General features: G+C 49.8%; 1 protein-coding gene and 1 pseudogene across 7 annotated transcripts; one reads left to right on the top strand and one right to left on the bottom strand.

Moving 5' to 3' along the window:
• Window positions 1–271: 271 nt before the first annotated feature.
• On the bottom strand, window positions 272–26,806 carry CCDC136 (coiled-coil domain containing 136). 7 transcript variants are annotated; one of them, XM_039860927.1, is made up of 18 exons: window positions 26,747–26,806; window positions 25,866–25,973; window positions 23,998–24,252; window positions 23,835–23,909; window positions 18,453–18,776; window positions 15,974–16,085; window positions 15,215–15,386; window positions 14,861–15,001; window positions 14,390–14,548; window positions 13,932–14,102; window positions 13,324–13,509; window positions 11,556–11,750; window positions 10,860–11,087; window positions 8,965–9,435; window positions 8,372–8,593; window positions 6,971–7,252; window positions 6,003–6,296; window positions 377–620 (listed from the first exon to the last, which is right to left on the bottom strand). In XM_039860927.1, the coding sequence occupies exons 1-18, from the start codon at window positions 26,796–26,798 to the stop codon at window positions 510–512; spliced, it is 3,558 nt and encodes a 1,185-aa protein (XP_039716861.1). In that variant the 5' UTR covers window positions 26,799–26,806; the 3' UTR covers window positions 377–509. The 7 variants fall into 7 exon arrangements, with proteins under 7 accessions (XP_039716864.1, XP_039716861.1, XP_039716862.1 ...); XM_039860930.1 differs by lacking the exons at window positions 6,003–6,296; window positions 6,971–7,252 and adding an exon at window positions 4,099–4,159 and having other exon boundaries at window positions 272–620; XM_039860928.1 differs by lacking the exon at window positions 6,003–6,296.
• LOC120601420 (uncharacterized) lies at window positions 16,351–16,472 on the top strand (annotated as a pseudogene).
• Window positions 26,807–27,593: the final 787 nt, after the last annotated feature.

The raw sequence follows: 27,593 nt of genomic DNA on the forward strand, positions 1-27,593 counted from the left end.
GCAGGTCATTGGGTCCCTCTCGCACAAAGTACCCAGTTCATTCCATTTCTGTGTGCCCAGGCGAGTTCCTTGAGATTAGGTTAATATGCAAAGACCAATCCATCTGTGATTCGGCTGGCAGCACAAGGAGCCAGCCTCATTTCTGAGGTCATCTGTAGAGTGAGAAATCACATTTAGGAGCCAGATCCTCTGCGAGGTACCTGGCTTAAGGGGAACCGCTCTGTTCTGGTTGTGTTGTGAGGTATTTAGCAAATAAAAAAGCCACAAAGTCTTATGTAGTTAGGTTGATATTTAATTACAAGGAACTCAAGTTCTTATACAAGGCAGGAGGAGATGGGAGCCAGCAGCTAGCTCCCCATAAGCCTTTCCAGCCTGGGTGACTGAGGCTAAGAAGATGGGGACACATGGGACATATGGGTGGAGTGGGGGCTCTGGCACAGTGTGTCCTGCCCAAAGCTGAGGGTAGTAGCCACTGGGGATCTGCCCCCTTGGCTGGCCCAGGTCTGCCATCACTCCATGAGGCAGAACTCTGTCTCCTGCTGTCGCATGTTGGGTAACACATACAGAGCCACAGCTGCAAGAGCCAAGAACACCATAGGCTTCCACATCCCAAACATGTTCTGTGGGGACCAAAGACAAATGGTGAGTAGTGCCTGGCCTTCTGAACCCTTCCCTAAGCCAGAGATCCCCTGCCTACTGGTGCTGGAGACACCTCAGGACCATCATGGTCCGGTCCCTCTTACCTCCTGGGTAACCACTGGAGACAGTGCCGTCTGAGTCCTGGCACCACTAGAATCCTGGAACAATACTATGTGTATCACCCGAGGTGACTGCCTGTAAGCACGCCCCACGGAATGAGAATACCAGTTCCCGCGTGAGTCAGATTTCAGACTATCCAAATGGGTGCAGTTGAGAAAGGATCAAACTCCACGGCAAAAAAAAAAAAAAAAAAAATGTGGGCCTTTGGGAAAAGCAATAGCACCTCATTAGTTTCATGGAAGAGAATGAACTCAAGAGTCAAGAGGATGTTTAGACTAAACGGGGGAAGTGGAGAAGGTGTGCCACAGAGTGCAGGCAAATATGGGGCTCTTAGGCAGCCCAAACCCTTCGTGGAGAATGATGCTGGCCCAAGGAAATTTGCGGAAGCTGGTCACTGGCCCTGGGAGGCAAATGCCAGCCAGGGTCATTAAAACACCCCCAGCCGCTGGGTGTGTCGACTGACTTCCTAAGCATGTACTAGAGGGCGGAGGCTTCCAGGCTCTGCTGACCATAGCAAATCCTGCTGATTCGTGGGACAACAAAAAACATCATTTAGGGAACATGAAATCTTGGACAAGAAAATACATACTTGGGGAAATAGTTCCCATTTTCAGTACTTTTTTTTTGCTGTACTACTTGAAAGACAGAATTTGGGTTTTTAGTTGTAAGCTATGAGGAAAAGTAACAAAAGTAAGGATGAATACAGCCCATTGATGCTAAGAATGCATTTGCTCAGAGAATGAGGGATCTGAAAAGAAGATTTTAAGCCAACTTATAAAGAACAACAAAAAAATTTCCTTATAGAAATAGTTACTAAAAAGGACATAAGCTATGAAATGGAAAGCAAAAACAATGCCGGAGGTGGGTATACAGAGCAATTCATGTACAACAATATCTGATAAGGGAGCTAGGAAAAATATTTACATGTGCAGATGATTACATCCTAGTGCGCACTGCTAAAAATGTCCATCTGATCGTCTTAAGGGGAAAGAGCTGAAGCCCGCAAGTGAGAACTGGTGCCCTTTACGCCGGGCAGAGGCAAGATTCCAGACAGGCTGCACAGAGGGCTGGTTTGGGTGTCACAGAGGGCTAAGTCATGTCACTCCTTTCAGGCTGGGTTACTAAATTCACGGATCAAGAAAATCATATTTTAGCCTTAATCAAGGTGTTTACAACAGAAACAAATTCATAGATACTGATGGCTGTCAGATGGGGGGCGGGGTTGGGGGGGCTGGGTGTAAAAGGTGAAAAGATTAAGAATTACAAATCGGTAGTTACAAAACAGTCCTGGGGATGTGAAGTACAGCATAGGGAATAGAGTCAGTAATATTGTAATAACTACGTGTGGTGTCAGATAGGTACCAGACTTATCAGAGAGATCACTTTGTAAACTATATAAATGTCTAACCGCTATACTGTACACCTCGATCTGATATATTGCCAATTTTAATTTTAAAAAGACTTCTTTTTTCTTGAATAAATATTCTTACAAACAAACAAAAAGGTGTTTGACAAAGTTTTCCAGGGTATCACTGGAGAAAATATGAAGAAATGAGAGTAGGATGACAGCACAGTTTATGATGTGACCAATAAGGTGGATAAAAGAGACTGGAGAGATGACACTTGAGAGGCTCGGCCCTCCTCTGTAACGTGAATGAGGATATGAGGGTGGGCTTCTCACCCCTGAGGATGATGATGTGAAGATGGTAGGGAAAGGGAATATTTTGAGACCAGAGTCGAGAATTAAAAAACAAACAAACAAACAAACAAACAAAACACAAAAAACTTCACAGGTTAGATCAATGGTTTATCTCTAATAGGGATACATGAAAAATTCTGCCTTGGATCTAAAAAAAATCAACTACGGGTAAGGGGGAGGGGAGGCTTGGCACATGCACTGTGCAAAGGGGTTGTATAAACATTATTTGAAGTTAACAATGTGATATTAATTATCGAGAGAGCTAACGTGATCCGGAGCTGAATAAAGAGAAATATGATGTCTTCCTAATTACTTGGAAGCGACCAAAGAAAATCTCTCGAAATGAGGAGAGATGATAAGAGGAAACAGGATTGGAATTTTATCTGTTGCTAAAGTTAAGTCCTTAGAGTCTGAGTCGGTGAAAGGTTATGCCTGAGTGCTCCGGGTCATCCTACAGGGACTTAGAAATCGGGAAGTGTACAGGGGAGAACAGGTGCAGGGAGAGACCCCGTCACTAAAGAGGTAAAGATTGCGGGCATAACCGGAATGTCTAAAAGATAGAAAGAAGCATTTGAAGAGAAAATAAAAGTGAGAGTGGGAATGAAGGAGAGAAAAGGAAATGTTGGTAAGAGCTACCGACATGTGCTTCAGTTGCCACTCCGAACCTAAGCCGTTAAGCCAACTACACTCCATCTCCCGGGATGTGAGGAGAGAGGGTTGGGGAGTGGACGTGGCAGGGGCAGCATGAGAAAGGAGCCAACGAAGGCCAAGAGAGAACAGCCTACAAACTCCAGAAGACAGGTGGAACCCTAGGGTTCTACATTGGGCCATAAGACCGCATTCCGCCTCCTGAATTTGGTATCCCGTCGACAGACCAGATTACACGGACTGGCCAACTGGAAGGCGCCCAGCACGTACCAGTCTCAGTTCCCCCAAAACGCTTGCATCTCCGCTTGGGGTAAATGTTTCACCAATACCACATTCTCTCCAGAAAGCCCAGCTTGGAAAGCCAGGTACAGCAGAATCCAGCCCCCGAAAGGGATAAACCAAAGAACTAGGAAATATTTCCCGGCACTCTCGTTCTGATTTTTCTGGAGACAAGAAGCTCCAAATCAGAGAACTTCTCAGTAGAAAGTAATATGGAGGGGTTTCGGTCTCATTTTCCCCAAGGTTGAAGGACGAATTGAAGTTGCCCTCCTCTCTCACACAACAGGGGAAGCAGTGACTCCTTATTCTGACATCCCGGGTAGCGACAACAGAGAGAGCTTGGCTCTGGGGCAAAGCAGAGACAAAGAGCACCCAGGCCAGCCTTGCAGACAGACATCAGCTCGTGGGAAGTAGTCAGGCAGCTTTGAAAGTAGCCACAGCGCTGGGCTCATCCAAATTTTTCCCAGTGAGAAGACAGAAATTCAAACCATGTCAACGGGAAGCATTCTAACTCCGTATGGGCTATGAAGACATGTCATGGGCTTTGCAGGAGCCCGAGGCAAAACTAGGGCTAAATCTCAGACCTGCGTAATGCCTGTTTTAAAACAGCAAAAGCAAGAAGCAAGCGGCTCAGAGAGAAGGGAAAGAGAAGAGGCCAGGGCAACCTGCACCCTCCCTCTATCCCTCCGAAGGAGAAGACGCAATACCAGTACCTGTGTTAGGACGACGTCTCGGCCCACCAGCACCAGAGCAAAGCCGATATGACCACCAGGCCTACGAGAGGCAAGGAGAAGATGGGGGGATTGGGGGCAGGGGATGGCTGCAACAGATCAAACGAGAAAGAAGCACAACGAGAGGCCAGGAGATGAGAGGTGGCAAAAAGACACAACACACATGAATCCAACAGATAACGAAGATGAGAAAACAAAAGGAAAACAGAGAGAGATCAGAGGTTAAACAAGTGGTCCGTGGGAGCGGCAGAATGTTTCTCTGTTACCCGGGCCTGGTTCTTCCCACCGGGAGCCTCCAGAAGATGCAAAATGAAATGGGTTTAGCAGCAGCTGAGGTCCCAATCAGGCGATGGCTCCGGCTTTCTGGCTTGTTGTATCCCTCTCATATCTTTGTTAAGCAGGGGTGATCTGCACCTAGACCTCTCCCATAGGTCAGTAACTAAAACGGTGAATCTCTGGCAAAGTAAAGCTGGGCTCTGCAGATGAGTACGATGTAAACTCTGCCTGGGTCACCCTAGGAAGCACTCGTCTCCTGCCCGGCTACATGTCTGTTAGCCCCTTGTTCTGGCTGCTTTCCATCAAGTCCCTCAGTGTTGTGGGCTCTGGTCCCTACGATGCCCTAGGAGTGTAATGCTGTGGTAGAGACAAAATGCACTCAAACGAGCTAACAGCGGAGAAGAGCTAGTTCTTTCACTGCAACAATCTTCCAGAGAGAAAGTGAGTTTGCAGGCGGTGACACATTGCCAGTAGAGATGCCTGCAAAAGATACAGGACCCACCGCGCCGAAAGGACACCTTCATATGCTGACACCAAGAATGTGCTCGACTTCGATGTAAAAAAAATCAGGTCTGGCATTCAGAAATGTGGCACCCAAGGCCAGGAAATCTACGAGGCTCTGAACCAGAATGTGGTGGAATACGATGGAGTCGAAGAAATACAACACTGAGGGGCTGTGACTGCTCCCACTCTCAGCTCCCGAAGCTGTGGTCTGCCACAAGCTTGAGAGGGCTGCACGCTGGATCCGAAGCCAGTGCTGCAGACCGAACTGCCAGAAAATCCCAGATAGCCTTAAAGCTTGCTGGACACCCCGCCACAAGAGACTGATTTTCTTCCCCTGCGTTTAGAGAGGCAGAAAGAACCTGGCCTGTGAACTGAGGGCTTATTCGGGAAGGACTCGAACTCCTCAGAGAGCCAGAGCCCCAGTTGGCCTCAACCACAGCAGGAATTCAGCTGGTACGTACTTGGACCAATGTATCGGTTGTTAAAACGCAGACACGCTTTTGTACGGGACATTCCCACCCCAGCCTTTCAAGATCCAGCTACTAAAAGGTTAGGGTCCAGGCTGGTCTCCCCAGACTGATCAATGCCCCTGCTGTACGGATAGAACTATTTTGACTACCACTTCTGATCACCCAGGCCCCCACCCTCATGCCTCATAGAGCCCAGTGGATGCTGCCAGCCCCCCACCCACTCCTAATAGCAGCAACAACAAAGGTCAAACTTGACAGGGCACCGCGGAGAAGGACTGAGTGACTGCCGCGGGCTGATGGAAGGCCTCGTTCTGTCAGCCTCCCTCCTGACGTAAGTCACAGGGATACCATGCAAATGAAATCAGGTAGGACTCCAATGACCCCACCTTGGTTCCCAGCAAAGGTGGCCTTTGCGGGACAGTTCCATGGCATATTGGCCTATGTTTGCCATTTCCCGCAGAGAGACCACTCTCTCCAAACCTGGCTCCATTTCTGCCTTCCCCGAGGGCTATGCCTCAGAGCTCGCTGGCCTCTCCACCCACAGAAGTCCATCCTGGGGCTGGGTCGCCCTGAACACTGAGGCGCCTGAGCCCAAGGGCCCGCTTCCCACTTGATCCAGCCTTTGGCTGCGGTTACCTTTCTGCTCTCGGAAATTTTGAGGGGGTTGTTTTCCTCTGAAGCTTCAGGGGAAGAGCTGTCGTCCTCTTCCTTCTCCTCCTGGTCTTGGGAGTCTTCGAGGCCCTCCTCACCTTCTACGGACTTTATTTCTGTCGGGTCTGGGGGCTCAGAAACTAGTTCATCCCAGGACTCCTTCGATTCCTCTTTAATTTCTTCCTTGTTTTCGTCCTCCGTATCCTCTTTCTTTCCCTCTTTTGTCAGATCATCTAAATCCCTGTGGCTGGCCTTGTAGTACAGCACCACCTCCAGACTCTGTGGGGCGGAGGTGGGGCAGGACAGGGGATGCTGTTACCTGGGAAGATCCGTGCCCTCGAGGCTGTGCTGAACTATCTCAAAAACACTGTGCTTCCCAGCACTGCATCTGGGACCCATGGTCCTCCCTGCAAGCAGTGTGGGGGGCAGTCACGCCCAGGCTCCAGGGGCGATGCGTCTAGCCGGCCATTCGCCACTCCAGATGGCTAGCTGCCAGATCCTCGAGCTCTGCACCTCCACTGCTCTTGCTACCCCCACGTGGCGACTCCTGTTTTGCCCAGTCCTCTTTCACATGTGTGCGCACGAGTGCTTGGAATAAATTCCTCTTTTCATCCGTTTGGTCCTTCTCTTGGGCGTGTGACCCGGGAAGAACAGGGGCCCCAGAGAATTGGGCTAGGTTAACTGAAGCAGATGTCCAGCCTAGGGGCTGTGGTCCTTTGGGGCTGTAACTCCAGATACGAGTGGCCTGGATTCCACTCTCCCCTTAACTTCACAGGAAAAGGGGGCACCACTTAGTAGCCAATTGCTACTAAGATGAAACTACTCTGGACACCTTAGAGACCCCAGGAGCTTCTCTACAAACGCCTACCTGGTCAGAATGGTGGCAGAGATGACTTTTCTTCCCAGGATCTCCTCTACCTTTCTGCTTATCTGGCTGCATAGGTCCTACTCACCTTTTCAGACTCACAGCTGCCCTTAGAACTCTGCAGGCTTGCCTTGGACGCCTTTTTATTTTTAACCCCATTGGCGTTCTTGTTCAAGTTCTTACTGCTATTCTTTCCCTCGGTTTCTTTGGCAACAGAAGACCGCTTCTCTTTGAGCTGGCGAAGCTCCTCCTGGCAGCACTGCAGCTGCCCCTCCAGGTGTTCCTGCACTGCCAGGAGCCGCCCCTGCTCATCCATGCTGGCTTGGTACTGCAGCTGCAGCTCCCGCAGCTTGCTCTGGAGTTCTTTGATCTGTTGGTAGTGGAGGGCCAGTTACCCACAGCCGGGCCTATGCGGGACTCCTGGGCCCTGCCTGGGGGTCACTGCCTCAGAAATGTCCCTGCTGGAGCTCACGGGGAAATAGATAATAAAGAAAACACAAAACGGTGGAAAATGATCCTCTAACGCAGTTGTACAGAGAGCTCCTCCGTAACTTGAGGTATCTGATCATTTATATCTAACGTGATGCAAAAAGGATGATTTAAATTACATCTTTACTGTGATCTGTCTGGGGAATAACTAACTATCTGGCTACCCCTTCTGAACCTCAGGGTTTATTCTACAGTGATTTTTGATGGGCACTCTTACTTCACCCAAGCTATTTCTCTCTGTACTAAGTACAATCATCTAAGGAACGGCATCGTACACTCCTGAGAATGTACCTGGGCACTTGCACCTCTTCCTGGAAAAAGAGGCAAGTCCCAACCCTGCCTCCTAGTCTCCAGTTCTCTTTTCTGACTTCTGGCAGCACACCAGGGTCTCCTTGGCAAGTACCAATACGAAGCAACCTAGGCCCACGTTGTCTACTGCTCTGAGCCTCTCCCATGTGCACACAGTGACCCCCACTGGACTGTGGACTGCTCTTGGTCAGAGACAATGCCTTCCGTCCCATTGCTAGTGGATGCAGAGTACTCTTCTTGGCATTATGAGAGATCCAAGAGAAGGACACATGGCCCTGTCCTTGAGGGGCTTACAATCTAGTTGAAGACACAAAGACAAATACACACAAAATAACTAAAGAAAATGGGTGGGGGAAAAAAATACAACTCTACCAGAAGTGCTGTAGGACACAGAGCAAAACAGAGAACAGAAGTGGCATAGGGAAAAAAGAAAAAATTATTCAAAGGGTCCTGATGATCAGCGAATGCCAGTACTGTGGGCACCTGGGAAACGTCCATCAGCAACACAGCAGACTGCCAGGCCTCCCGGGATTCAGTCCTTGTTCTGTCCATCTGACCAGGAAGCGAACAGCCGTGCAGAGAGCGGGGCAGTGAGCTCCTGACCCTCTCTCCTCAGCCTCTTTGAATGGCTACGACCTCCTCTGGCTCCAGGGTCTCCCACAAGAAACCCTGCCTCCCTGAAAGCAGTTACCTCGTTCTTGTCGTTTTGGGAGGCAACAGGTTTCCCAAGGCCCTCCATGCACTCCTTGAATTCTTTTTCACAGGCATCCAGCTCTTCCTTCAGCAACTTCTGTTTGTCCAGCAGCTTCCTCATCCTCTCCTGCAGCAGGTCGTGCTCCTCCTGGCTGAACTGGTACATGGCCTGCACCCCTTGCAGCTTGACCAGCACCTTGGAGACCATTTCCTCAAAGTGCTGTGGAGGGTGGGGGAGTAATGACGGCACCCTGGAATGCACCTGCCCTCCACCCCACTCTCCTTGCTAAGCCCTTCCTTGGGTACAAAACAATGGCCATAGGACCTGAAGCTGCCCAGAGGGATCCTGTATTTCTTCCCATAGCGAGCACCGTGACTGTGCTGATGAAAAGTCCTGCACCCTAGACCTCCATCCAGACAGAAAGCTCTCCAGACTAGATGGGCGGCGTGCCTCCTTTACTTCCAGCAAGCTACCCAGCTCAGCTCTGACCCCACTGCCCACCTTCCTTCTGTGCCCTTCCCCAGTGACTTACGTCTTAATAAGACAAGAACCTTCTTTCCTTGCCTGACCTGTCATCTGCCTGCTTTTACCTCTATATCTTCAGCTTCAGCAGATGCGTCTTCAGTGCTGCTGGTGACATAACTCTTGTAAAAGGTGTCAGAGCTATTGCCACTGCTGCTGATGGTGGTGTGGTGGCTCTTCACACAGGTCTCACTGGTGGTACTGTAGTAGCTCTTGAGAAAGCTCTCATCGCTGGCCTGGGAGCTCCTGTAACTCTTCTGATAGCTCTCGTTGTCATCAAGGTTGTTATTGTCAGTCTTTTCACAGATCTCACTGCTGTTGGCTGTGCTATTCTTCTTGCTGGACTCGAGGCTCATTTTTATAGACGGGGACTGGGCTTGGAGCAACTGCATTTCTTCCAGGCAGAGCTGCAAGTCAGCCTGTAGCCTCTTCTGCTCCTCCTGGAGCCTCCCCTGCTCCTGCTGCAGTAGTTCCTGCTTAGTCTGGCTGGTCTCGTACAGATCCTGCAGAACCCGTATCTGAGCGACGATCACCTTGGACTGCCGGGAGTGGGTAGGGAGACAGTATCGTTACTGACACCGCGGTCCTCCGAGCTGCACCCTTCCTGGTGCAGACGTCCGAGAGCACACTTTAGAGAACTATACACCTACACTCCAGTCTCACCACAGTCTAGGTCCTCGACTTAGCCTACAGGTAACCGGCATGTGTCAGTTTCTTGATCATTGGGGAAAATCTCCCCAGGGCAGACGCTCCAAGATTTCCAAGCTCTCATTTCTCTTGTTTCTGCATTCAGTTACATCTCTCTTTCCTTGGAGCAGTGCTGAGTGGGCCTCGAGAACACTCTGGTTCCTTATCCTTCCCTCTCCTCAGTCAGGTGTACCCATTATCCTGACCTTTAGACTCAGGCCCCTTCTCTACCCCCAATTCTAAAATCAGCCCTGGCCTTGAATGTGAGCAGACGAAGAATTCCTTCCTCAGAAGATGGAGACTTGGAACCAAGATCTCACTACGAGTTCCTATACTCCTGCCCCAGCTCTGAATCTGGCCTCTGGGCAGGTTTCCCAGGCCCTCTGAGACTGACTTCTTGGCCGCTGATGCCCAGGATGAGATCTGACCGGTTAAGGAAATATTTTATACCTGCTTTGGGTCTCTGTTACCCAGGCTGAGATCTGATGCTCCTGGAATCTGACTAAATCTCGGTTTGGACGCCTGCTATTCCCTGGATCTTCCTGTCCAGGCTAATATCTGAATGGACTGATTTTGCCGAAATTGAAACTATCTCTCTATTCCTCCTTACTCCCACTTAGACTTCAGACCAACTTCATCCCCCAAACCCAAAAGACGCGTATGGAAATCTCCACCAGTGAGGCCTCACGGCATGACCCCCTGCTGGTGCCTAACTCCCCTCACATGGCTCTTATTGCTGCCAACGTTCTAACGAAGACAGTGTGGTCGGGACCAAGGTTCCCGCATGCTAGGACCTCTTCTCTTGGAAATAAAGGGTCCCAGATTGGCCTGAGGAAGAACCCCGAAAGGTTACAGATTTTGATCCTTGAAAAGTGTACTTCTCAACCATCAACCAGCTCATGAGAAAAGAATGACACCTTTCGAGTCAGGCCCAAGGAATCCCAGCAAAAACTGAAGCGGGATTATATATCTGGAAAATGAGATGTTGAAGGGACCGAATCAAATGATCAGGTGATTCTAGGCTTTCGGGTCACCCCAGTTCTAAGTGTTCACACGGCTGCAGCTGGGCGTACATGGGGGTGAGGTCTTTGGGCCACATCTAAAGCCACATCTTAACTGAGCCCATGAGCAGTCATGGATGGGGCAGGTCAGGGCTTCAGCCTCATCCTTCCTCCTGGCAACACAAGCCTCCCCAAACTTGGACCCTTCCACGCAGCCCCTTTCCCTGCCATGCTGCTGCCCCCAGAAACTTGTCCCTGCCTCTTGCTATGGTTACCTTGTTTTGACCATATCTTGAGGACCTAGGCGATTTGGAACTTTCCAGATTCTCCAACACTTCCCGGAAACGAGAGTCTTTGCAAAGATGCAGTTTTTCGTGCAGCTCTAACTGTTCTTTTATTAACACTTCTTGGTTGTGTACCAGTTTTTCCTGCTCTCCCTGCATGCCTTGGTAGAGCAGCTGCAGTTCACACAGGTCTTGTAACTTTGAAAGGAGGTCCTGACTCTGCGAAGTACAGTGGAAGGAAGGGGGCAGGAACTGTGGCGGCCACATGGAAAGACCTCTGCCTCCTTCCCGCCGGGGGCCCTTCCCTTGGAAGTCTCTGGTTTGGCTCTGCACAGCCCACCTGGGGTGGAGGGAGCCCTGCTGTGGAGGAGACCTGCTAGTAATGAGCAGGTCTCGTCTATATGGATGCATTCGGTAGTTTACAATGTGCTTTCAAGTATATTTTCTCCAGGTGGACTAATTATCTAAATATAAAATGCTGGACAGAGTCTGGAGCATAAAACGTATTTCGAAGTGTACAATCCTAATCAGCTTTCTGGTTTGAGAAGAGTGGTGAAAAAGTAAGGAGTGGTCGGTTAGGAAAAGAAAAAGTCTGATCTCCACCCTTTTCTTTTTCCCTAGTCACACGTGGGAAGCCTCTCAAAGCAGTTTCTCCACAGTAAGCTGCCATTCCCTGGCTGTGGTTACCTTCTGCACAAGACCAGATTTGGGTAACGGGAATGTGAGCTCGTGCAGCTCCTCTTGCAGCTGGCCCTGCTCCTCCTGCAGCCTCCTCTGATCTTCCAGGAGCTCGCACTGCTCCATCTGCAGCTTCTCCATCTCCTTCTGGCTGGCCTTGTACTTTTCCTGCAATTCTGTAAGTCTGGACAGCAGCGCATCACACTGGACGGGGCGGAGCATGGAGGGGCGGTTACTCTGCAAGGTGGTTCTCTGCCTGTGCGGCTGGCCTCTTACCTCTTACACCTGACCAGGCAGGGTCTCCCTCCCTGTACCGAGACGCGCTGTGCGCACCCAGGCCGAGACACTGAGTGGGGGACGCCAGCAGCCTGCTCGGGATTGCCATTTGGCTCTGCTCTACATTTCCTTTACCGGGCACTTCGAAGAGCATTCTGAGCGGGAGTGTTATGAACGCCTCTCCTTTCTCCCTTCCCGCTTCCCTCTCCTCTGGCCCTTTCCTTTGCTATAAGCCATTTTCCTACCCTGCTGGTCATTCTAGTTCCTTCTATTCCCATTACTCTCAATTTTTTTTTTAGACCTAAGTATGCTCCCTACCAATACGGTCATAATGTCACACTAATTTTTTCCCATTTTTGTTTTCACAATCGTGTTTTAAATCTTTAGAAAAGTAGGCGCTATTGCCGAATTTGGGTTGAGAAGACTAAATCATGCTGTGATTCCCAAACCCCAAATCTTCTCAGACTAATCTCAATGCTGTTTTGTGACCAGAGAGAAAAAGCTAGCTCTGTACACCAGCATTTTTCCTCTTCCACCGGAAGAGGAGGTGATGAGCAAGGCATGGACCCCCTGGGCCCCTAAATTGAGTGGGAATGGAATGAGGAAAAGGGGAAATGTAAGCCTGGGTGTAGAAAGGCAGGTGGACTGTTAGGGGGCCCAAAATAACCTCCCCACTTCTGTGTCTCCCGAAGGCCTTTCCCTGGGGACACGGCCTGCTGTTGGCTGTGGCAGGAGCTACTGAGTCTTCTGGTAGAATGTGACTTGTTCCACCATTTTTTGAAAATCCTGTGCCTGTTCTCTACCACGCTTTAACACCTTGCCATTTCCTTACTGGTGATCCTGAAAGTGCTCAACACAGAGTAATTGATAATGACTTGCATTTTACACACTATGAAAAATAGAGAAAATGAATAAGGAGGGCTTTATTTATCACTACCAGGATTTATTACTAAAAGGAAGTAAGATAATAGTATTCTGTTCAATTTAAATTGGGTAAAATTCAAGCTTAGAGGACTTAATGACTCTGAAGTCACGGAATAAATCCTGGAAGAGCCTAGGTCCTTCTAATATCCAATCAGTGTTCTGGGCACAAGACCATGCCATCTGACAAGAGTGTTTGCAATCTGCCTCAGAAAACCGGTACGTGTAGAACTCTTTCTAGTTCTAACAATAAAATTTATATATATGGGCCTATGTGTATGTTCTTCTCCACGAATGACAAGATACCCTACACGTGGAATTATGTGCAAAACCTTCAGGTGTTCAGACTGGATTCAGATGTACTGATCCCGAGCTGTGGCTAGGGTCGAGGTCAATGCAAACTGTTTTAAAGTTAATGGCATGGGACTCTCGCCTCTGTTTCCTGCCTTGCCACACTCAGCTGTGGTTGGATAAGAGCCCATCAAGCCCCTTGGGCGGATGGATGACTTCATCTTTTGCCCTTACCTCCTTTCTCCAGAGGAAGTGCCCAGGAGATCTCACCTCTCTTAATTACAATTACCTTATCAGCACATTTTCCCTTGTCCTCTGTGAGGGACTGGGTGGTCTTGAGCTCCTTCAGCTCCTGCTGGCAGAGCAGGAAGTCCTGCTCCAGCTGATCAAACATGTGCTTCTGATGTTCCAGCTGCTCTTTGCTGCTCTGGTACAGCTGCTTCATCTCCTCAAGCTGGGACTGCATCTCTGTGTTCTGGGGCAGGGAAGGCAGGCCCCGCCATCACCCCAGGAGCCCCAGTGGCTATACTCTCTCCTCTCAGACAGGGGCTAAAGGGATCCTACCCTGTCCCTTCCAGTCCCAATTTCATCCCGTTGGGGGCTCCCCCAGACGCACCTGTCCCTAACAGGCTCTACACAGAGACCTCCTGGGGCTTCCATTTTGGGGATTGGGAAAGAAAAAGGGCTTCTTTTTGATAGGCCCATTTTCTGATTTAAAATCCAAGGAAACTGAGAGCGTCGTGAGTCTCTGACATACCTTTCTACTAAGCACTTCTTTATCCTCCTCACCAACAGCCACTCCACAGAACTCCTGGCATCCCCACTCCTCCTTTATACCAGTCCTCTCCCAGAAGCTTCTGCCTTGCTACCCTCTCCCTCACTTGAAGCTTCTTTTACCTTCTCCGTGCTCTCTTGGAAGCAGCCTGCGATGTCCTTGAGGCGCTGCACCTCTGCCTCATGGTACTGCAGGTCCTCCCGCAGTTGCTGCTGCACGTCCAGCAGCTTATCCTTCTCACACATGAGGTTCTGGTACTGGAGCTGCAGCTTGTGCAGCCGGCACAGTAACTCCTATGGTGGAGGGGGCTTTGGGCAGTACCTCTGGGATGCTCAAGCCACCCACTCTCTCTTCTGCCAGAGTCGCTCTCAGACACGGACGGTCTAAGAATTGACTTCTTCCTGCCCTTCATTTACCGGTTGTCCTCTCTCCTCTCATCTAATGTAGTACTCAAGGGTGGCCGGAGTTCCCCTGTGATGCTGCACAGGCGGTGGCTGGAGTCGTTTTAACTCTCTACCCTTATGCACCTTCCCAAAAGCTCTTAGCACCTAAGTCGCCCCTCACCTCTGGTTGCTGTTACCTTCTCACTTTGGCTTTCTACAACTGATGATTTCATGATTTTGAGCTGCCGGAGCTCAGCTTGAAGTTGGAGTTGTGCCTTCAAGAGCTCATGCTGCTCATCCTGGCTAGCATCATACTTTTGCTGCAGGGCACAGAGTCTGGTCTTCAGTTCCTCGTTCTGTGGTGGGGAGGATGTGGGTAGAACGGTTACTCTCAAGAAATAGCAGACCAGTTTGGTTCTTTTCCAGATGTAGACATCTTGAGTTGCTCCCACAGGTCTCTGGTATGGTTTCTTCTCTGAGGCAGACACTCAATAATGACTTGCATTTCTAGAATGCAATGCTATGTGACGTCTCCAGTAGACTGTAGCCCTGGTTGCAGGGCAAGAATCAGGAGGGCACAGCCTTACTCTGCGTTCATCCTCCCCTGAGGCAGCGACTCCATGGAGGCCCTTCTGCCCTCCCCAAAGTCCCTTCCCATCAGTGTTTACCTGGGTGGCATTGTGGGAAGTCTGAAACCGAAGCACCTCATTCTGTGCGCACTTGAGCTCCCTCTGCAGCCGCTTCTGCTCCTCCTCACTGGCCAGGCGATGATGCTGTAGCTCTTGCAACTCACAACACAATTCCTTACACTGCGGGGAACAGAATAAGAAGGTGACTTACTACATGTACCACATGCACTCCAAGAACAGGCTTGGGAGAATATTTACATCAGGCAAGCAAGCAAGGCTCCAGAGCACTATCTCCTGCTATCGTGCAATGCCTCTTTTGTCAGCCCTGTGTCTAAGGAGATGTCTCCCCCACGGGCCAGGAGAGAGACAATGAAAGGGGCCTCTCTCCCCTACCTTGTTCTTCATGTCGTGCATCTGCTCCTCGGCTCCCAGCAGCTGCTGTCGTAACAACTGGGTTTCCGGATCAGGCTCCAGGAAATCCATTTCTGAAGTCTGAGACTCTGCTGACATCATATTCCTTAGTGTTTGGGACTCCAGCAGCCATTTTTCTGTTGCTCTTCGTGTCCTGTAATCCAGAACCCCAGAGCCATGTTTGGGAGAGAGCTCTGCCTGGCATCACCTACCAAGTGTGGTCTCGATGCCTTCATTTTAGGCAAAAGATAGTAAAGAGTCTTCTATTGTGTTTTACCTCTCAAATAAACACCCTAGAAGAGTACAGAAAAAGTGCCAAGCACCTCTGTCTGCAAAGGCTTGTTTGGCTCTGGGAAACCCTATGAGTGTAAGTCCAGTTGAGCTTGAGGCTGGGCCTGATGTCAAGCCAGCTCTAAACTGGAGGCCACTAGACTGAATTGAGACCATGTGGACAACAAAGGAATCACTTCCAATCTACCCTAGAGGAGATCAAACCAGACTCCAATGGCTAGAACAGAAGAAAACTAAACTTTAGCACTCACTCGACTCTAGTTCTAGACAACTGGGTTAGATCCCCAAGCCTGCTTCTAGGCCGTATCTGGATCCTTTGGACACCATGGGAAGGACCAGTTCTCCAGGAGCAGAAGGATGCTCATCAGCCTGGCATCAGCATCTGCCTTCACCAGTTCTACTCAGGGAAAAGCCCAGTCCTACAGAGCCCCAATAGCCTCTTGGCTGTACCTCTCACTCTCCAGATCTGCAAGCTGCCCTGTGAGGCTGCTGTTGCTCTCCTGCAGGGCCCGGTACTCCTCGTTCAGAAAATGGTAGCGTTCCCGCAGTTGTTGCAATTCTTCTGCAGAGGACAAGCAGAGAGAAGTGAGGTCCTAGGGAGGAAGCACTGATAACCAGACCCTAATTTTCCTGCCTAGAAATCTGATAGCAGAAGGCTGAATAGCTCTTCTTTTTCTAAAGACAGAAGAGATACCACAGGCAGAGGCTCAGAAGACAGGGCCCAGAAATTTCCACGCTGCGAAAAGAGCTTCGTCTTCTTTCAAGAGACTGCCCTTCCTTTCATCTTTACAGAAGATTTGACCTGCGTGCCCATATTTAAAACCCCAGTCTACAGCCATGCCACCCTGAATCTCGTGCCTGATCCCGTCTGATCTCGGAAGCTAAGCAGGGTCGGGCCTGGTTAGTACTTGGATGGGAGACCACCTAGGAAGACCAGGTGCAGTAGGTGTAAAAAACAAAACAAAACAAAACAAAAACGAGACAGAGTCTTAGGATTTTAGGAGCTTGTGAGGGTTGAATTGTTTGGTTTATTGTATTTAAAGTTTCCACTGAACTGTTTGATTGCCTTCCTATAATACTTTTAGTACAAAAAGCTGAGAGATGTGAGCTCCCAGGTGTTACGCTGCCAGTCCTGGCCTTTCAGAGACAGTCCAGGCATCCTGAATGTCCTTTTACTTCCTTTATTGCCACACCAAAAACACTGGCCTGCACATGGTCAAGAGTTCTTTCTAACGATCTTTTATCTGCCGACAGAAGGGCCCATCCCAACCGGACCCGCATATCATCCTCAGGCATCAGTAGAGATCCGGCTGAAATGCCCCAGCACAAGTCCCTAAGTACCAGGTACCAATACTTTTGAATGCTGCAGTAATACGAACACCCATATGTTTTGTTTCTTCATGATTAAGATTTTTCTTAGAATACTAATTCTACTGACATTTTAAAAATACTAACTTGTTCTAATTAGAACACAAGGCCTATCTTACCTGCTGTCAGCCTCAACGCCCTGAAATTCACTCTTAATGTTTATTCCAATTAGAAGTCCTTGGAATACTGCAAATTACCATAGACGGAAAGAAGGACACTAATCTTTACTAAAAACCAACCATCTGCTAAGCATTAGGTTTGATGGTTTCGGCCTCGGATTCAGTTAGTATGTAGTATGTTAGTGCTTTCAACGTGCTAGGCATTTCATTTAATCCCCCAAATAGCTCTGTAAGGTTTTCTTTCCTTTTTTTAAAAATAAACTTTTTGTTTTAGAATAGTTTTACAGAACAGATTTACAGAAACATTGCAAAGACAGTGCGGAATCCCCTGGGAGAGTTCTCACCTAGTTCCCCCTATTGTTAACATCTGACAGTGGGTACACTTGTTGCGATTAAGGAACCAGCACTGCTACTTTACTATTAGTTAAACTCTACACTTTAGTCAGATTTCTCTACATTTTTCCCTAAGGTCCTTTTCGTGTTTCAGGATCTCATCTAATTGTAAAGTTTTATTAACCAGTTTTTACAGATGTGGAAACTGAAGTTCAGAGAGATAATAACAAGACTAAAGTCACCCTGTTAATCGGTGGAGCCGAGATGCTGAACTGAAGGCTGCACAAGTCCCGTCCAAGCCTTTTCCCTGGGCTGGCCGCCCTCTCCTAGCATCGCCAGTCCAAAGGCTCTTCTGAGAGGCTTGTTACAGGTAGAGAAACCTGCAGTTCTTTGGTTTCTTATTGATTTGCCTTTGCTTGACCTGGCCTAATACAGGGCCCCTCCCATTATACCAAGATCATCAATCTAGCCTCAGAATAAAGGCAAACTCTTTGATGTCATGAATCCTAGCAACTAGCTGGGAGACTCACTGTCTGAAAGCCGGGCTCTGAGCTTTTGAGTACCTCATGTATTACTAGAAATAACCTCCCTTCCTCTCTAGCTGTCTTGTGCTCTGATCTGTGGCCCCCTAAAGCTTCTACTTTGGGGAGGGCTAAAGGAGCCGATGAATTAGCAGCCCAGGGCTTGGGAACAGGACTGGAGCCTCCCCAGAAAGTGGTCCAGGCAAAGCGCCATGATGCCAGAGCAACAAGAAGAGTTTCCCAAGGTGACTGGCCCCTGTACTCCCATCTCAGAACTGGAGAGCTCCAGTCTTTTCCAGGAAGGCTGTTAGCAGAGTTGAATCAACAAATGATGGATGGCTCTCCGAGAAAGAATTCTCAGGGTACATCTCCAATGGTGCTATTTTTTTCTCGACTACGGATTGGCTGGCTGTGAGACATCTGGCTAAGTTTTTCTCCCTTTTAGTCTTGAATTCAACCTGGAGGTTTTTTTTTTTTCTAGAGGTTCCCAATTCATGATTTAAGGTTACCTTCCACCATCTTCTTACTCACTATCTCTCTCTGCCTGATTTTACCGACAGAACAGGAGGAGGGCTTGTGCTCACATACCTTGCATCTCAGAGAAATCTGAGAGACTATAACTATTGGATGGGTCCGAGCTCTTCATTTCTATTTCCGCACGGAGGGAGGTGATCTCCATCTCGTACTCTCCCCGAATGCGCTCCATGTCATCGAGCTCGCTCTGCATCCGGCAGAGGTCCTCCTGCAGGGACGCCAAGTCGCTCTCATGTTCAGTCGCAGAATCCTCCGCGGCTTGTCGCAGATTCCGGATCTCAGCCTGGGCCAGATGCAACTCCTGTTCTATTTCCTTAAGTTCGACTTCTTTCTCACGCTCTAACAGGGAAATCTCCTCCCGTAGAGACCGCAGCTCGCCTGCAAATCCCAGAGGTTCGGATGGTCAAGAGGATAAGGGAACTAATTAACCATATTTTAGAAGCACAAAGGTAAAGGTAGACTTATTTCTCATCTGGAAACTCCTGACCACCTAGTCTCTACGCCATCAGAGAAGAATAGTTTCATCTGGTATGGAATAAAGGGAATATCTCAAAAGGGAACAGAGGGAATCTATGTAGTAAGTTACAGTAGAAAAGTAGATTTTGAGGCTTGACACCAAAAGCAGTAACTTAGGCTACTGCAAACAAAAAGTATTAAGTGTTTCTAAGGAATAGCCTGACAATTAAAGACCAAATCTAATTTATAGTATTTTACTGATGCCCTTAGTCTTTCCAAAAATGTTCTGGTTAGAAAAATTTACACAGACTATTCTCATCCATTCAGTCTGGGAGCTTAGAATTATAGAGCCTCAGAGCTCCCATAAACTGCCTGAGGTAAGTAGCGGCCCCAAAACAACGTGTATTTAGAGTTCACAGCTGAAATTCAAATGTAGGTTCATCGCATGATAACCAAACATGGCAAAATAAATGTCAATCGATGAGGGATTTTTTAAATTGATAACAGTTAAGTAGAATATCAGCAGCAATTTAAAAGAAAGTGATAGATCTAGAGAGAAGACCTAAAAAGGTTTCCATAATACACTAACTAGAAATAAAAATGAACTATAAAATTTATAGTCTTATTTTTGCAAAAAAAAATATTTATATGCATAATAAATATATAACACAAATATACATAGACATGGAAAAAGATTGGGAAAGATCTATGTGCCAAACCATAAAGAGCAGTTCCTTTTGAGCAGCAAGATAGCATGAGATAGGGACTTTTACACTCCATATGATATATATTGGTGCTGTTTGAATTTTCATAAGCCTATATTTTATAATAGATTTTAATTTACAAAAGATATGTGTCAGAGCTCCCCGTATCCGTGGAGCATCTTAGGGTTTCTGGACATGGGTACCCATTCGGGATCAGGAGAACCTACAAGTGGAGAGTAAAGGGCACTGCTACCAGTAGAGAATTCAAAACTGGGACTGAGCATTAGGGAATTAATGAGGATTGGGTTGGGAGGGTCAGGACCTTAACCTTTTGCAGTCACGCTGTCCTTATCCCTTGCCCACCCTAAACTCCTGCTCTTTCTACTCACCCTTCAGATTTCAATTTTCCCTAGCCTGCCACCTCTTCAAAAAACTAAGCAGTCCTCTATTAAATGCTCTCAAAGCACCTTGTAGTTTGCACTGTGTGTATGTGTATGTTTGTGTAAAACATTGGTCTCTCCCTCACTCTGTTATAAGCTTCATGAAGGCAGAGAACATGTCTGTTTTGCTCACCATTATAGCTCCAGGATTTGCCACAGTATCTGTCATAATGCAGCTTGAGAAATATTTGCTGTGCTTATGCATAAATGAGGCAGGGGTTTGGTTTGTCTAATCAACGAACTTTTACTGAGTACTAACGAATACAGAATTGCATGTTTGGGTATTTTTTTAAAAAATTAGAACAGAACATAGATACTTGAGAATAAATATTCGGGTGTACTACAGATACAAATGCTGAGTTGGCATTTGTATAGGGACAGGGGGAAAAGTCTCCTGCCCTACTTTCCCAAGCTCACCTGTGCATCTTCTGGCGCATCTTTTGCCAGTCTTTTCTTCCCTAGGACCCCAGCTGCCTCTTCTCTTTGGTCTACTCACAAGTATTAATGGATTAACCCTTCTGTGCCAAACCCAAGCATCTTCCCACTTAGATTCTCTGACTTCCTTCCTATTTGAAAGGAACAAAGTCCTTGTTCTATCCACTACGCCTCTTGGAGCTTGCGGTCTAGAGGGGGAGACACCTATGTCACATTAGGATAAAGGCCCTAGGGCCTGGGGTGAGCTCCTGTGGGGGGCTGACCAATCTCCACTTCCCTAATATGCCCTTGATGTTCGGCTTCAAATCTCCCTTAGGGAGTCTAGCCCTAAAAAAGATGGCATGCTCAGATGCACTGGGAAATGAAGGAAGTTCTCCATCAGCCTAAGGAAGCTCTTAATTAGGAACACAAAGGGCCAGGACCCGCCGTAGGCCGAGGGGCGGGGCTTGCAGGCCCGAGGGAGGGGCTTATCCGGAAGCTGGGCGGGGCGGACCCTGGCTGGGAGTTAGTAGGGCCTGGCCCGGTTCCGAAGAGCTGGCGCCGGTTGACAACGGGGCTGGGTCCGTCGGGGTGAGTCCGAGGGCCCGGGAGTCGGGCTGGGTGGGCAGAGAAGTCGGTTCTCACTTACTGGTTATGGCCTCCATCTCGTCGGCCCCCCGTAAGTGGTCTCCCTGGGGGGCCTCCCTCCGCAGGCCGGTCCGGCCCCGAGGGGCTGTGGCGGCCGGAACGGCCTCGCAACACCAGCTACCTCTGAGGTCGCGCGCGCGCCCCCTCTTAGCGGAAACCGGCAACGCACGTGCGCAAGGACTATTTTCGCGGGGTGGGGATTGGGGGAGCCTTCACCAGACTTTCAGCCCCCGCTTGGATGAGATCTAATGCTAGAAACAAAGCTACTGAGTTGGGAATCGCTCTAGAACTTTATTTTCCCACGTAGTTGGCTACCTGCGTCTTTTAGATCCCCTGACTTCCCTCTTGTCTGAAAGGAAGAATGCCCCTTCTCCAAGCAAAGGCCTTTTTCTGCTATACTGGATCATTTCCTTCATCATACAAACATGATCTAGTGTGTCCTATCTCAAAAAAAAAAAAAAACAAAAAAAAACAATAACAAAAACTGTCCCTTGACTTTATTTTTTTCCTGCTTTCTTATTTCTCTGCTTCTCTTCAAAATATGACTGCTGGACCTATCTGTACACGCCTCCCTTTCACCTCCTTTCCTCTTCAGTCCCGATCCAATCAGGCTTCTGTCTTCACTGAAATATGCCAGAGCCCTCCATCTTGCAAAACCCAATGGCCATCGTACCTGAGGCATAGTTCCTCCTATCTCAGTCTCTTATTCATTTCTCCTTCTATACTGGACCTTAAAATACTGGAGTAATCCTGGGACTGGACTCTCTTTTTCTCCTCTTCCTGTATCTCTCCATGTGATTTCATGTTTTCCCATAGATTCGAATGTCATCTGTATGCTAATGACTCCCAAATTTACATCTCCAATTTCTTCTCTGGTTCTAGATTCATATATTCAACTTAACATATTTACTTGGATGTCAATAGCCATATCAAACTCAACACATAGAAAACATGTCTTAAATGCTTCCCTTAGCCCCCAAACTTGTTCCTTGCCAAGTCTTTCCCAGTAAAGGACACCGACGACCATCAAGTTTCTCAAGGCTGCCATCTTTCTTGTCTCTCTTATCCCCTGTCCAATTCATCAGAAGTCCTGAGGGCTCAACTTTCAAAATCTCTTGTGAATCATCTTTATTTCTACTGTTCTAATCCAGGCAACTATCACTTCTTGAATGGACTACTGTAATAACTTGCTGACCAGACTCACTGTTTTGACTCCATTTCCTCCATCCAATTTCCACACAGTGGCCAAAGTGCTCTTTTTAAAAATGTAAAGCAGATCACATCACTCCAGCCTTGGCTAAGACCCTCCCATGTCTTCTCACTAGACTTAGGATAAAAGCCAAACCTCTCAGCTGGCCTACAAGGACCTCTGAAATCTGGCTTCTGCTTGCTTCTCAGAACTCTCTCTTACCAGATCCTCCACGTGTACTTTGCTTCAGCCACAATGGCATTTGTTCTGTCTTTCAAATACATGTTCTTTCTTGCATCTGAGCTTTTGCAGTTGCTAGTCTTTCTGCCTGATGTGCTCTTCCCTCAGATCTTTCTCATTATTCAGGTCTTAGTGCAAATGTTATTGTCTCAAAGAGAACTTTTCTAACTACCCTGTCAAAAATAAACTCCCATCTCACTCCATGTCTATCATATTGTTATATTGTCTTCATAGCTCTTATTGTCACCTGAACTTGTGTTATTTTCCGCCTCTCCCAATTAGAATGTACTCTTCCTTAGGGCAAGGATCTGGTCTGTCCCGTTCATAGTTGGTCTTCCAAGTATACAGGGACTCCGTAAATGGTTGATAAATAAATTTTACAGATGAGAAACCGAGTCTCAGAAAGATAAAAGTGACTTGCCCAAGAGCACAAAGCTTGTTATGTGGCAGAGCTGGGCCCAAGAATATAGGTAATCTGAAGCCAGTGCTCACACTCTTTGCCCCGTGCAATACATCCGCTCCGTTCCTGTCCTCTGCCCTCCCAGCTGCATCGTCTGCTTTTGCATCTACATTTGCTTACATCTTTCCCTCCCTCTCCTCGACCTTTGCATCTTCCTCTCCAGGCCTGCTTCCTGGCCTTCCTTTTTTCTCCATTTATACTTTTTTTTTTTTTTTGGCTTGATCTCTGTTCTCCCTGGAAAGTCCCTGCTGTTTTCTAGGGCAGCTCCCCTAAACCTTCCGGAAGCCCACAAAAGTGACAAAAGCTGCCTATTTGGTGGTGCAGTGGAATGTGGGACGCCTGCTTTGCTGCTTCCCAGAGACAAAGGGAATGTGGGCATTAGAAGAAAGGGATTTGGGGGCCACAAATTCTGGACCTAGGGAGCAAGAGATGCATTCTCATCTGATGCAGACTCCCCTCCAATCACTTCTCACTGGCTCGCTGCTCTTCCCATGGTGCCCTTGGAGGGACAGAAAAAGCAATCTGGTTTGGAATTCAGTCCTGATCACCCACCCCTGGCATTGACCAGGAGAACCAAGGAAAAGGGATGCATGTGTGAAGGGAGGCAGCTGAAGGAGAGAAAAAGAGGAGAGTTAACCACAGATAGAAGGGGCGAAATAGGAGGGCAAGAAAGGGAAGGGGAAGACAGAAGAGCCAGGCAGAGACGCAAAAAGAAGGGAAATTAGGAGGAGAGTGGAGAGACAAGGAGAAAGGGCGAGAATGGAAGAGAAAAAAGAGGAGAAATTACTGAATTGGATTATGTTTGTCTGCTTTGCTGCAGCCAAACCCTCAGGACAGAAGTATTTGGATGGCCACTGCCTCTCCAGCCTCAGGGCTAGGAATTACCTTGAAGTTGCTGGATCTGCTTGGTGAACACCTCTGCCTGCTGGGCGCTGGCCAGCCGTTCATCCTCCAGGAGCCCTGCAGTTAGAGGGAGAGATGGCACCGGGGATCCAGTGAGCACAGAGCCTTTGGGCCCAGGCCCTCTGGCCTTTTCATGGACACTCACCCTGCAGCTCCAAGGAGTCATCTTCATGCTGCCCTGCCAGTTCCCGGGTCTCCTCCAGCTCTGCCACCAGCTGTAGCACCTGAGCCCTCAGCTCCTCCAGCTCCGTCTCTGTGAGGCTCAGGCCCCGGTGCTTGCCGACCGACAGGGAGCCCATGCTGCCACCTTTCTGCACTTGATCTTCCTCTTCCTCCACCTCCTCTTCCTCTTCCTCCTCCTCCTCTTCCTCCTCATAGAGAGCTGGGAGTAACACTTCCCCTAGGACAGATACCCATCGCACCAGGAGTCAGAACCAACTTCCTTTCCACAGTCCTGCAAGGGCCCTCAAACTCACTGTCTCAGGACTGGTATAATAGTGCCACCTGGTGTCCTTCAAGGAGCCCCTGGGCAGGACCTGCACTCATGAGTCCTCAGATGTGGTGGTCACAGTTGGAGGTGGCCCATTCCCCTCCCAGGCCCTTTGTGGACCAGTACTGCACCTGGTGGCCTCCTATTACTGCCTTGCGCTTGGGCCAACCCAGCAGCTGGGGGCTGGCTCAGCCATGTGACGCTTGCATAAGGATTCCTGCTTCTTCCAGTTCTGGTCTCTGCGTAGTGGGACAAGTAGTCAAGAAAGGATTCAGACACTGGACGTGTCTTTAGGCCAAATGAGGCAAGAGTTACAGTTTGGGGCTTTGTAGAAAGTTAAAACTATCTAGGTGGCTTGTGAGAAATTAGTCTTTCCATAATAAGAAACCATTGCCTGTCAGTAGGAAGAGAAAGAAAACACCTAAATGGAGTGATTCTAAATGTTTTACTGAATCTGGGGGGCTCTTTCAAATGCGCTCTATCAAATAGCTTTTTTAAAACTTTCTACAACATCCACCTCTCTTTTCTCTGCTGAGTGTGTGTGTTGGGGAGACAATGTCCACCTCTGTTTTCTCCACTGAGTGTGTGTGTTGAGGAGATGGTTCCTCTCCCCTCCCTGAATGTTATGAGGCCACTCCCCCTGCTGACCACACTGGGGGAAGTCTGAGGTACCTGTGTGTAAAAGCAGGCCTGCCATTTTAATGTATTAAAAAAATGGAATGTGCTAGTCCCCAGCCCCTGGTTGGTAAGCATCCCCTCCTTTGCTGCAATGCAGTTCCTCTAAATAGCAAAACTCTCGTCTAGATGGTGATCGTTTGTTTTGAAATTCTGAATCCCTGGTCGTTCTCTAATAACAGCAGCCTAAGGTTCATCTGGGACCCTATGCATCATCTGTACCCCCTTGAGAGAGCAGGGTTGCCCACCCTGAGTATGCACAGGGACCTGGGGACGCTTCGTAGGAAGTCCTAGAAAATGGATCAGCATCCTTTCAGGGGCCTGGTGTTGGCAGCAACTACCAGGTCGCATGGGTGTGATGGAGACACGAGTGTTGAGAGGTTGGCCCTCTCACCTGCCCCTCTCCCCGGCAGTCTCTTTCAGGCAGTAGCTATCCTAGAGAACCAAAGCCACAAGGCTTGTACATGTAGTTAGTGATGGTGGAACCAGAAAGACAATTCACATGCTCATTTCCCTGCTTTTCAAAATAAGAGACAGCTTGGGATCTGGGTCGGCAGGCAGTGAGAACAAACCCCCTGCTGAAAGGCTGCTTCAAAGCTCTGTCCAACCAGGCCTCTTTCTCTGGCAGCTCCCCTGGGACACACAACCTGGTTAGCTGGTGATTAGGGCCTCAGAACCTCCCAGAACCTCCCTCAAAGCCTGAGCCTTGAGGAGGGGCGGAGGGAGCTCCGATGAACTGGGGAAAGGGCAGTATCCTGGCCCAGAGTGCTGGGGATCAGGAGGGGGAGGGAAAAGGGAAGGGAAACTGGGCAATGGGGAGAGAAAGAAAGCTCTCTGGGAAAACTCACCCTCCATAGCTTGCATCCCCCGCCGCTCCAAGGACCCCCAGCGTTGGCCTTTCTTCCTCTCACAGCCCTCAGACACCTCGTAGGAACCTAAAGTGGTCACTGTGGGTCCTGCCCGCAGAAAGAGAGGAGGGATTGTGGGATGCTAGGGGGCGGCTTGGGGCTGCGGAGCAGGGAAGAGAACATGCCTTCTAGCCCTTTTGGAGCCCTGGGGGCTTTAATCCCCTTGGAAGTGCTTGGCTCGCTTGCCCAGTGCAGCGACTCCACTCTCAGCCGCCCCTCGAGCTGGGCCTGCAGGGACCCCGCCCTGCGCCGCCCAACCTCCTCAGCACCCCTTGTTCCAGGCTCTTCTCCCTTGCACAGACAGAAAGGGTGTGTGGCTCTTGAGCTCAGAGGGGACAGGAGGAGAAGGGCAAGGATGGGAGAAGGGACAGGTGCTGTAAAGACGCGGCTGAAAGGGTGAAGTGCTGCGTGGAAGGGGAGGCAGGTGATGGGGGGCGGGGTGGCGCTGTGAGAAGGGGTCTGGGCCAGAGCCGCTCCCCTCCCCTCCCTGGACCTCGCCCGCCCCACCCTCGCTCCGCGCTCAGAAGCCTTCGGGGCGGGAGAGGGTGCAGGAGCCCCCAGGGCTGGAAGCACCACCAGGCTGGAGAGACGAGATGGAGGGGGCTCAGGGAAGGAACTGCCAGGAGGATGCGGCCGGTAGCAGAAGACCCAGCCGGGAAAGATGGAGACCGGGCCCGGGCGAGGGGCGGGATGGAGGGAGAAAGACTTAGGAGGGAAAGGTGGGAGCAGCGGAGGGAGGGAGGAGGTGGGGGTCTGTAGGAAGGAGAGATAGAGAAGAGGAAGGAGCGGCAGTGGGGAGGTGAGGGAGGGGTGCCTCTGACCTGGGCAGCTCCAGCCTGCGGCGCCCGCGCCAGCCCCGGCGCCCGCCTCCATGGCCTCTCGCGCCGCCGCCGCCGCCGCCGCCGGGAGCAGACGCCGCAGCCGCGAGGCCGGGACCGGGAGCCGGGCGCGCAGGGTTGGGGGGGGAGGGGGCGGGCCGAGGGGGCGGGGCCTGTCCCTGCCACCTGACACCGTCCCCGCCTGCCGTCCGCCGCCGCCCGGAAGCCCTCCCTGCACTGGTACCCAGTGCTGACTGGCGGGCGCGGGCAGGGCGAGGGAGCTGGGCCCAGGACACGTCTATGGCCGCTTCGAGGGAGAGGGGCAAGCTGACCCAAGCTAGTGGGGGCTTGAGGGAGCAACAAGCTCCCAGGGCTCCAAAGGGCTAGAAGGCATGATCTTTGCCCCAAGAGGGAGCGACGAGATCTCCTGGTCTGGCAGTGGGTCCTTACCGGAGTCAGCTACGCGCGGGGACCCCTTTGCGCCATGTGTCAGGGCCCGGCCCCGCTCAGTGGCGGGGATGGACAAGGACAAGGATGGACAAATCCTAGCGGCCTGTTCGCTCCGAACGCGCAGACACACTCACGACACGCAGGCCGGCGCCCCCACCTGCACTGTCAACGCGGACCCGCTCCCGCCTGCCCCAGCCTGGAGCGGTGGCCCGTCGCGCCCCACAGCTGCCTGAGGGCTGGAGTAGGGAAGTTGAGGCCCACATTCGTGAAACACCGGGTCTTGATCTCTCTGCTTTCCCCGCGCCTCCACCAAGCCAGAACCAGGGCCCCTCTTAGGATGGCCGGCTCCGTGCCCCCATGCAGCCTTCGCTGCCCGAAGACCTCCTCTCAACACCGCCCG

Source organism: Pteropus medius, unplaced genomic scaffold (genome assembly GCF_902729225.1).
Source record: "Pteropus medius unplaced genomic scaffold, Ma_sr-lr_union100, whole genome shotgun sequence".
Lineage (NCBI taxonomy): Eukaryota > Metazoa > Chordata > Mammalia > Chiroptera > Pteropodidae > Pteropus > Pteropus medius.